The sequence below is a fragment of the Augochlora pura genome, chromosome 6 (assembly GCF_028453695.1).
Source record: "Augochlora pura isolate Apur16 chromosome 6, APUR_v2.2.1, whole genome shotgun sequence".
In the NCBI taxonomy this organism is placed as follows: domain Eukaryota; kingdom Metazoa; phylum Arthropoda; class Insecta; order Hymenoptera; family Halictidae; genus Augochlora; species Augochlora pura.
The window spans coordinates 3,722,281-3,733,354 of NC_135777.1; the positions used below are offsets into that span (position 1 = coordinate 3,722,281).

Here is an 11,074-nt window from a genome sequence, read left to right on the forward strand (position 1 = left end):
TCGTGATCGGGTACATACGTAGGGCTCCATTTGTTTGGTCTCCCTGTAAAACGGGTCCGCGACCTGCCACGTCGTCATAATCCCCAGATCGATAACCAGCAGTATGCCGACAAGCATAAATAACTGGTAATCCTTTATCACCTAAACGATCGAAAACGGTGCACATCGCAACTATTCGGGAAGACCGGGCGAGGTTGACGCGACGACGACGAACAGTGGTCCGGGAATTCGCTTTACGTGGCTTAACACGTTCGCGGACGTGAATGCTATACCATTGATTCCCATTGTCGTGCAAAATGTCATGAATGCTGCAACATTCGAATTCATAAGCCGGGTTATCTATCGCGAATTTCCTTTCTATCGAGCGTCTATTCTTTGGAATTGGTATTTTATGACGTGTGCACTCGAACCCCTCGTGACTTCTTTCAGAATTATGTTGCATGTTTATCTTGCATTGCAAAACTTCCTTAGTGATGAGAAATTGGCATCGAGAGAAGATTGTGAAAGTCGATGACAAGAGTTTTTCGCTAATAGGGGGCAAGACTTCTGCGAAAGAGGCATTGTGAAGGTACCTTTAAAATGGCAACAACTTATAGAACAGTATGGTGCATATTTGACCTAAATCGGACAATCGGAAACCTGTTAAATAAAGTCTTGAAGTTCACGTAAAAATAATGGATTTCTCTCTCTCCCCAACCTAATATATACCAAACAGGTTGTGAAATAAAGAATAACTGTAAGACCGCGACGTTCGCCGGACCACTGTGCCGCGTTGTTCGGACGAATGTTACTCGCCTTCTTGTTGAGCTTGACGTCGGTGAAGATCGAGTGTACCCGCCATGTTTTCGAGAACATGGATCCGAAGGCCAACGAGAAACCAGCCATTAGTAGCCACGCTCTCGCGGTGCAAATATAGGGGAATGCCGTTACGCTGGACAGCTGCGAATCTAACCCAAGGAAAATTACACTGCTGTAGGTCAGCATGCATCCGACGATAATGAGGTTGTTTAAATGCGGCGATGACATTTTTATGTATCTGAAACGTTGAAGATGGTCGGTCGTGAGAAGAGGCACGGAGAAAGACGGCGGCTCGCGGTACGGGCGCGCTGACGGAACGGAAGAGGCAGCGAAACGCGGGACTCTTTTGATCACATCGAGCACACGCAATCGTCCGCTCTGGGATTCGCATCGTCAGAACGAAGGGACAATTCCGGGGCGTCGTTTTCCATGAACAGTCGTAAGCGAGACCGCGATCCCGCCTCTCTCTCTCTCTCTCTCTCTCTATCTCCCTCTCTCTCTCTCTTTCTCCTTTTCACTTTGCTTTGCATAATCACCTTTGATTTCTGTATCGGATGTTGATGGCTAGAAAAATGGCCGCCATGACTATACCGACGCTGGCCGCCGAGGCAAGCACGGCATAGATCGTGATATTTACGGTCGAGTGCTCGATCATGTGCAGCGTTCGATCTTTCGGCGGCGATCGGCCTCTCCAGACCAACGGTTGACCACGGGTCAGATCCAGGACACCGGTCACCCCGTCGTACTCGCCGACTTTTACCTCGTTCCCGCCTGAAACAACGCCCGCGTGTACGAGGACCCGGGCTATTCGGGATAGGATGGTTATACATAGGCTTGTCTACTCACTTTGAAACTGCTTCAACAGAATGTACGCTTTCCTCTCGTTGTCGTAGAAACGCACCGGCCCCTGAAACGGATAGCGCGTGATTCGTCGCTCGATAAGGTCGGGGTTAGTGAAAATAGCTCAACTTTGACCGATGATAGCTTCGCGAGAAATCGACGCGGGGTGGTCACTCTTCTTTTAAATTAAAGATTCGAGTCTTCATTTTGCGACGACGTATTTGGATTTTAACCCTTTGCACTCGAAGCCATTTTAAGCTTAGATTCAAAATTGCTATTTTGACCAGCTGTAGTATAGTACTTGGTATAATTTGCTATATGAGATCGAGTCTTGTGATTCGTAAAACTGTTATGCTTTTAACGGAAGGCTATTTAATAATGTCAACATTATTTGATTAATTATGTAACAATTTTCATTGGCGCTTCAGAGGCGCCACTCGAGTGCAAAGGGTTAAATTTGATGTACTACTGTAATTTTAAAATTAAAGTCGCGGTTCGGTGCTTTTCCGAATTATCGATGAAACGTAAGGGTTGCTTTGAAGTGCTGTAACTTTGTGAAAAATAATCGTAGACTTCTTTCGCTTTTTTCTACTTAAAGAGAAAAGATTTGACTTTATTTTCCTGTAAATAGTATTTCAGGAAAAAGTTTTATTGAACTTGATCATTTTTGGTGGGATAAACGAGGCTTCGTGGAAGGGAGTGGTTTTTCTACGATCAGAAAGTGCACGAAACATAAATCTGAATATACTGTCTCAAAGTAGAAGTTTTTGGCCTGAATTGAAACAAAATTTATCATCCTGTGATGATTATTCGTGAAGTTGATAAAAATTGTTTCGTAATATGATGTAATCTAGTGGCACGTCTGACCATAACAAGCTTATTCCACTTCTCGGTGTGTACTAAAAGCTACAAAAGTCTGTCGGATCTTTGAACTTATTTTTCTCGAAAACACAGTCTTAAATAATAAAATATTACTGTTTCCTCGACTTTATTGTTTATGTATAATCATCCCCAAGTTGTCTGTATTGCCGGTGTATTGCCCCACCCTGTATTGCTCAAAAAAATCACGAAACATTTTGGATAAAAATTGACCAAAAATCTGACTCGCGATTACTTCACGAAAAGTCGTCGTAGAATAATAATTTTTTTTTTAAATTAAAGCTTAAAACGTCTACTTTGAAACAGTATTCGATGCGCCCTCGCCAATGTATCCGTTTAAAAGTTCAGCCATGTTTGCCCCGGTGAAAATTGCCACGTCGTTCGTCACATCAAAAATTGTCAACTTTAACGAAATATACAAGCTTTGTAAAATGTTTTTCAAAGATACCGTTTCCATATAAATCGACCGCGATCCTTCCCCTTTAATCAGAAAAAAAGAGAAATACTGCGATTATTTTCGCAAATTTACAGCACTTTAAAGTACCCAATCTTCGCGATCTATCCTCGCCATCCGGTATCTACCTACTAGAACAGACTCTCTCAGACCCCTGCGGGATCCACTGTGGCAATCCGCGTGCCATCTTTTCTCGACGGACGCCAGACACCGCGGCGAGCGTATCGCGAACCATAGATTCCCCAAAGCGTGAATCAACAGACCGAAAGAGATCCGCGCGTCGATGCATTAACGCGTGCTCCGTGATTACGGTTAAACGGAGAATTCGCTCTGAAAAGTGTTCGAAACTGCGCGAATTAATGTCGCGTCTGTGGGTGGGAGGGGGAGGGAAAAGCGCGATCGAGCCGGGCGGAGAATTTTGCCGGGCGTTTTTCAGTGGAGCGGCCGTGCAAGAGCCGGGGTTTCGGATCGCTCGAATCGTCGGCCGAGCGTAAACTTCCATTTATTTTAATGCTCTCGAATCGGAAGGTCGCGGATCGATCGGGGGTATTCGGCATCCGGCTCGGACTGTTGGGTGGCCGAATTTCAGGGCGAACGGTTCCCGATTGTTTCGAATTAAATACCGTCGCCTTTTCCCCTGCCGAGAGACAGATTAAGGCGAAAGTACCCTATTACGGAACGGTTTACGGTAGGCGCGGCGGAGGATTATCAATCGGTTTTATTAAAATTTAAAGCGGTGTCGTTGGAGATTTATAATACCGTTTGTTTGATCGATGTTTCCGGACAACGTAGCGAACTTTGAAATATTGATCTCCGTGGAATCGAAAATAATGCGAGTTTAATAGCGAAGACATTAATTATGAAATTAATTATTATTAGTACAATTATTATGGTATTCATATATTTAACGGGATATAATATTATAGAACGTTGTCCGGTGTTATGTAATATTTATTTAACGGGAATCAAAAATAATACGAGTTAAATAGCGAAGCATCGTGTATTCAATGAATTATTATCGATGTAATTGGCATTATATTTATTTGATAAGAATTTAAAGTAACGCGATTTAAACGGTCAAGCATTTATCATTAATTTAATTATTATCGGTACGATTAGTATTAGTTAATTAATTGCCGAGTATTAAGGTGTACGCACCTATAATGGAACACACCGTTTCCGTGCAATGTTCCCGAGTCCCATATTCCGTGCTCCTATTTTGGATCGGCTATTTGAAAGGTCCGTCCAATAACGGGGGCATTGAATATGAAACACGGTTACCGAGTGTTCCATAAATCGAGAGAACGAAAAAATTGATGTAGAAATACGTTCACCGTATGTTACCGCTTTAAAAAGATTCCGTAGTCGAACAAACATTTTTCTTTTCTAGCTGATTCTTATAAAACGGTATCTGCGCGAACGAATTCCTAAAGAACAATGTTTAAAGATACGATCTAAAATATTTGCATTGATTTTCGTGTGCTCTGCCAGTGTTTTATCATTCGTGCTACTGTTTCGAGAAGGGGTCAAGTTTCATAATTGGTTAAACGAATCCTGCTAATTGTTAAAAACATCGAATTGTTAAAAATATCGATAGAACATTTACCTTCGCTTTCATATACTCTATCAATTTTTTATTCTATTATTTTTGATAGCGGATTTCAAGAAGGGGTTGCGATGAAGTAACGTTTTATTGTAAGTACCTGTAGCTCAAATATTTGTTTTCACTGCTAATCGTTGAAAACAGTATTTGTGGAACGTAGAATAATGTTTGAAAATATCGGTAGAACATTTAAATCGGCTTTGGAATGCTCTACCAATTTTTAATCCTTATTTGTGCTAGTGCTTCAAAGGGATACAATGAAGCAATGCTTTATGATAAGTACTTCTAGCTTAAACATTCGTTTTCACTGCTAATCGTTAAAAACAATATTCGTGTAACGTAGAATAATGTTTAAAAATATCGGTAGAACGTTTAAATCGGCTTTGGAATGATCTACCAATCTTTTATCCTATTATTCGCGCTACTGTTTCAGGATGGACCCGTGACTGTGTTCCGCAACGGGTACTTTTAAGGTTAAGCCGCGTGTGTTCGCAGCGCTCACCGTGACTCCCTCGAAGCTGGTGTTCCTGAGGGCCTCGAGGAACAGCTTCTCCCAGAGCGCGTCCCTGTATCTGAAATCCGATATGGTCTGATTCCGACGATAGTGCCTTATCCTGCGCGCCACGTGCTGTATAGCCAGCGCGACCGCCCATATACCGTCGTACGTGTAACCGTGGAACCTCGAGTACTCGGTGCCCCGTCTAGAGTCGTACTCGACCCGATATTGATCCGGCGTCTGGAAAACATTCGAACCGGAAGCGTAAAGAATTTTCCGAACCACCGGCCGGCTTCGCCACGCCGTCCGGATGTCACTGTGGCGAGTGTTGATGAAGAAGGACGATGAAGAAGGGACGCAGAAGGCAGGATGATGAAGAAAGGACGAAGAAGGAAGGAAGGAGAAGGAACGACGATGAAGAAAAGAGGTCGAAGAAGGAAGATGTAAGAAAGAAAGGTGAAGAAGGAAGATCTAAAAAAGAAGGACGATGAAGGGAGATCTAAGAAAGATGAGTGAAGAAGGTAGATCTAAAAAACAAGGGCGAAGAAGGAAGATCTAAGAAAGAAAAACAGAAAGGAAGACGTACAGAAAGGCAGAAGAAAGGACAGGTAGATAAGAGGAGAAGATGGGAAAAGAAATGGCGAGAAGACGGGAAAGACGAAATATCGGAAGACAGAAGATATGGACAGGAAGAAAGAGAGAAGAAGGAATGCAGATAGAGGATAGAAGGGAAGAAATGCAGGTAGGAGAAGTGGAAAGTAGAAAATACAGATAGGAAGATAGGAAAGAAGAAATACCAAAAGGAAGACAGAAAAGAAGAAATACAGATTGGAGATCAGAAAAAATATAGATAAGAAGACAAGAAAGAAGAAAGACAGGAAAACAGCCAGGAAGAAAAAGAAGAAATGCAGAAAGATGGGGCGAGAAATAAAAGACGAATGCAGAAAAGGAAGAAAATGGTCAGAAATACAGAAAAGAAGAAATGCAGAAAAAGATGGAGAAAGAAAGGTGGGAAGAAAGAGAGAAAGGTATAAATTAAGAAGAAAAGAGCATCGCCCTTACGATGCCGGACACGGTGTACCGCTCTTCTGTGGTCAACGGTAGCAGGTCAGTCAAAATGGCGCCGTGCAGGGCCTCGGACAACTCGGATGGCGCGCAACCGCCGCCAGGACGCAGCCACCATTCCTCCGCGTACGTGCCCATGATCACCCATTGATATTTTCTGCCGAACATGCCGAATCTGGAAACGAGTTCGATCGGTCACGAGATCGTCCCACCCACCGGCATTATGACATTTCTATTCGTTGCCGCCATCTTCGTTCCCGATCGAACCTTCAATTTCGATTTTCAATTGAATAGCCTCCAATATTTCTGACCACGACGGTTTCTCATAAAGGTATATATATTTCGTGGAAATCAGTGTTACGCGTCGGTGATTTTCAACGCAAAAGAATGGAGATTTTCATTCGTTTCGTGTCACGAACATGGCACGAAGTAATTCATTATGGCGGCTAATGAATCATGTGTCGATAAGCGGACATTCCGGGAAATGTTCAGCTCTCGGCGTTCAATTAACATTTCTGGGCGACGAGATATGAAAATGCGAGCTGCTAAAAATATTATTGACTTCCTGTCGCTATGATTGAAATAGTTAATAAAATTCGCGAGTTCATTGGACAATTTTTATCTGTAAATTACGAGCAGGCAGATAAGGTGTTGATTTAAAGCGTTCACTCGAATCTGGCCAAGTCTGGAAGATAGTTAAAATCTTGGCAATTATTACGGAAACAAATACATAAAACATTACAAATTAAATGAGACAATTTTGGTCATATTTGTTAACCTGATTCGCTATTTTTATTTATCGCGAGTCTACGATTTATTAAGAAAGCAGCGCTTAGCCAACGAAGTATTCGAAATAAATATTTCCATGAATTAAACAAATGTGACAACGATATATAAATTTTCGGAAGTTCAAATATAAAATATTTATTTTAATATTTAAGTATGCGTATGCTCATTCGGGACATACATTTTCCAGAAATGTTATTTACAAATTGCTGGCAACGAAACTAAATTGTATAATAAATATTATTGAATGTACGAAAAATTGATTATATTCTTTCACTTCGCAGACAAAACTTTTCGATAGACCTAATAGATTTTCTCCTACCCTTAAACGCAAAATAAATCTACTCTTCGAGCCATTTAAAAATCACCGACGCTTTTCTCTTCGTTGTTCCGCACCTGTACGCCTCGCAGAATATCCTCCTGGCCCAGCCCTCGTTGAAATTTCCTAGAATGATCCTAACGTCCTTCTCCTTCAGCTTTTCGAGAGCGCTGCTCACCTCGTTCGCGAAGCTCTGCGTCTCGACAACCTCCATCTTGCTGTCGTCCAAATCGGCGACCAATCGATTGTGCGCCTGCAAGAAGAAGCTCCGATTATCAGCCACAAAGAGAGAGAAAGAGACTAAGAAAAAGTGAGAGAGAGAGAGACAGAGAGAGTCTAAGAGACAGAGAAAGACTAAGAAAAAGAGAGAGAGGCTAAGAGAAATACTAAGACTAAGAAGAAGAGAGTCTAGAAGACAAAGAGAGAGACTAGGAGAAATAGAAAGACTAAGAGAAAGAGAGAGACTAAGAGAGAGAGAGACTAATAGAGAGAGAGAGTCTTTAGAGCGTTTAGACGCGGAATGACGGCAGAGTTCCGTTTCAAAGCAGTCTGCCTGCCGGAGGATACTTGCGAGGGCGTAACGCGGCTCGTTCTGGTAGATGGTGCCGACCCTGGTCCAATTGAAATGGATCAGGAGTGCCACGCGAGGAGCGTTGAACGCGTTCTCGGATGGCACCACCCTGAAGAAGTTCGGAAAGCTGTTGCTCGTGAACATGGGGTGCGTGTCTGCGTAGCTGAGCTGCAACAGAGAAAGGATCGTTTCGGGCGGGTTTCCTTTGTCTGTACTCGCGACCGGGAGACCTTTAAACTACGAGTTGGATGCTGCTTTTGATACGCTCTATGCGGGCGAAACGCGAGAGCTATTTCACCCGAGTTGTTGATTCCAGAGACAAGAGAGAACTGTTTCCGACTGTAATGCAGATTTTTGTGGAAAAATGAAAATTTTCCAAGTTTGTCGGTGAAACGTGTCCTCCTTTTGATCGTTTTAATAAATCGATTACAACGTAACGATATCTTCAGCACCTTGTACTGTCTTTTTAGGATTCGTTTTTGATCTAGTCATTTTTTGGTAAAAGGGCTTAAGATTGATACTGTAGTTATACCGTGGAGGAATTGGAGGGTAACTTATTTGAGTTTGCAGAAATTGAAATGATTTGATATTATTAAATAGCGTTAATCGTTATGGATCGAAAATCAATTTCGGTTGATTTTTTTCTTCTGTTTACCTGGGTGAGACGCCAATGTTTCGACGCTTTGGCGATGGGGTCGGTGACGTGAGTGCAGGCGGCTCCGAACAGCATCACCTTGTGGGGTCCGCTGTGCATCATGTCGAAGAACGCCTTGACCCCGACGGCCGCGTTGCACTGCAATCAGAACCGAGGAGGAGGGATCGTTATTCGGTGAAAAAGAACATCGTTCGCGATGAAAAAAACTGGAACGCGGAGAACGGAAGCGTTGATCGCGTTTCGTTTGTCACACGCGTGGTCGTTGCCGCGCGTCCCCGCGCGCGCGCGCGCGCGCGGTTCACGCCGGGGCTGACGGCGGCTACAAGCTCGATCTTTGAGCCGGGTGCACGCCCGCTCCCATTCAGTCCCACTTTTCCACCGTTTCATCCCGTTTCCTCTCTATTTTTATTTCCGTGGCGGCGCATCGCTGCCCGCATTTGCATAGTATGAACGTGCCCGCGTATATTTTACGGCGAGCGACGCGACGCCACGCGACAACGGCCCGAGAAACGTCAGGAGCACAACCGGGTAACAAATCCCGCGTGTCAAAGCGAGGCTTTGCGCTCCTACATCGAGGACGCTCGAAGACAAGCACAGGTGTGTGCCCAGGGGTGGGGGGCGGCGACATCACCGCGAGCAAACCCGGGCAAACAAACGCGCCGCAACCGGAGCGAGACGGGAATAAGATGGAAACTTCGGAGACGACGGTTGCCAGGTCCAGGTCCCGTGAACAGTTTCTACGGCGCACCTGCGGACCTACCGGATTAGAGATCGTTTCGTAAGATTTCGTCCGGTTTACGGTGGAACGAAGCAACTATATTTTCGTGAACGTCGCTGGCTACAATTGATCGTCCAAATATTGTGGCACGGCTTGGTTGGATCTTTAACCCTTTGCACTCGAAGCTATTTTTACCATAAATCTGAAATAATTTTTCTAGTGTACAGTATTTCCATTTTAAGCTACGAAAGCGCATTTTATATATACCAATTCGACTCTCGCGATTCATACTAACAGTTTCATTTTCAACAATTTTTCTAACATTAAAATTTGTTGCTATAAAAATGATTTTAAAGGGTGGCAGAACAATTTTAGTGGTGCCCCAGAGTCACCACTCGAGTGGGAAGGGTTAATAGGTGATTCCAGCACGGGGAAATAAAAAAGGGGTGAAAGGAGAGGGAAATTGAGAAGCAAGACAATGAGGTGGTTGGGGAATCAATTATTTGAGAGGCATAAATAATAATAGTAATGGTAGGAATAATAGTATAGTAATAATAATAATAAAATCAAGAATAATGAACGATGATAAATATAATATGAACAATGAAAGTTGATAAGTGAAGAATGGAGAATTAGGGATCAAGAATTAAAAATGGGGCATGGAAAATGAAGTATAGAGAACAAAGAATGAGGAATGAGAAATGTGGAATAAAAGGTCAATAATGAACGATGTAAAATAAAACTGAAGAAACGGGAATGAGAATTGAAGAATGGAAAAACGAAGACCGATCGAAGAAGATTGAGAAATGAAGAATGTAAACTGAAATATGAAAAAGTGACGAATGAAAAATTAATTATGAAAAATGAAGAACGAGGACTGAAAACTGATGAATAAAAATGAGAAATAAAGGCTTGGAACGGGGAGCAAAAAATAAAATAAGAAATATCTAAAATGAGCAACGCGAGAGGAGATCCGTAAACAGGAAAATAGAAAATAATGAAAATAGAAAGTGAATAAAAAAAGATGCATGAAGCCACCCCACCGGGAACAGTGTTGAACCGTGTATACCGGTAGAAAGGTGGCGGGGCGAGCGAATTCGCGTCGTCTCCAGTTAGCTAGAGGCGCCGCGACGCGTCGGCATGTTGCTATAGGCCACCGCAAACGGCATACCGGGTTAGGCATCGGTGTGCGTATCGAATTAGCGATAGGTAGGTTGCGGAACGACGCGACTGTACGCGTCGCTGGCCCAGTGAACTCGTTCGGGGCGGGCCGTTTAAGCATTTAAGTCGACTGCTATTAATTAAACGTCTACGTCACTGGCGGTTGCCCCGCAACCGCGCGCGCCCGTCTCCGCGTCCATACCAATTTCGTTAGAGATTCCATTATCTACGGCTTACCGATATATTTAATTCATAACGTCCCGTCGCCGTGATACCCGCCCTCGGCCCTGCACCGCCCGGCCCGGCCCGGCCCGGACCGACCCGGCCCGGCTTCCCACCCTCGCCCTATCGAACATGTTCCGGAGGAGACTCTGCGGCGCATGCAAGGACCCGGGGAGCGATTCGCGCGCTCCATTTCCTTCTCCCTTCCTTTATCCGTGCAAACTTCGAAAGGTCTTGATCGGGCTGCGCGCCGTTCCCGCGATCGAATTCGAGAGGGAGGAACGCGGCTGTTTAACCCCTGTGTCAATAACTAAAATTGCCGAGGTCGGTCCACGAACCGGCCGGGTCCCTAAGAGGACACCTACTCTATATTGCGTTTATGTTTCATGCTATTTTTGTACCGTTATGTAAACGTTTATGATTTTATTTACTTGAAATTGTTCGGCGTAAATGAACGTCGGAGGGTCTTTTGATTTTCTATAAAGATTCGGTACAGATACGATAATA

The 11,074-nt window shown here is 43.8% G+C and overlaps 1 protein-coding gene across 1 annotated transcript in view; it reads right to left on the bottom strand.

The window, feature by feature from the left end:
• The window catches only part of Gaba-b-r2 (gamma-aminobutyric acid type B receptor subunit 2), a 182,484-nt gene that overhangs the window by 8,629 nt on the left and 162,781 nt on the right, over positions 1 to 11,074 (bottom strand). The window contains exons 3-11 of the mRNA XM_078182739.1: positions 8,467 to 8,604; positions 7,812 to 7,979; positions 7,318 to 7,493; positions 6,133 to 6,310; positions 5,077 to 5,310; positions 1,645 to 1,705; positions 1,335 to 1,569; positions 796 to 1,036; positions 19 to 141 (exon numbers count right to left, since the gene is read on the bottom strand). Of these exons, the coding sequence (XP_078038865.1) occupies positions 19 to 141; positions 796 to 1,036; positions 1,335 to 1,569; positions 1,645 to 1,705; positions 5,077 to 5,310; positions 6,133 to 6,310; positions 7,318 to 7,493; positions 7,812 to 7,979; positions 8,467 to 8,604 (1,554 nt within the window). The remainder of the gene's footprint in view (positions 1 to 18; positions 142 to 795; positions 1,037 to 1,334; positions 1,570 to 1,644; positions 1,706 to 5,076; positions 5,311 to 6,132; positions 6,311 to 7,317; positions 7,494 to 7,811; positions 7,980 to 8,466; positions 8,605 to 11,074) is intronic.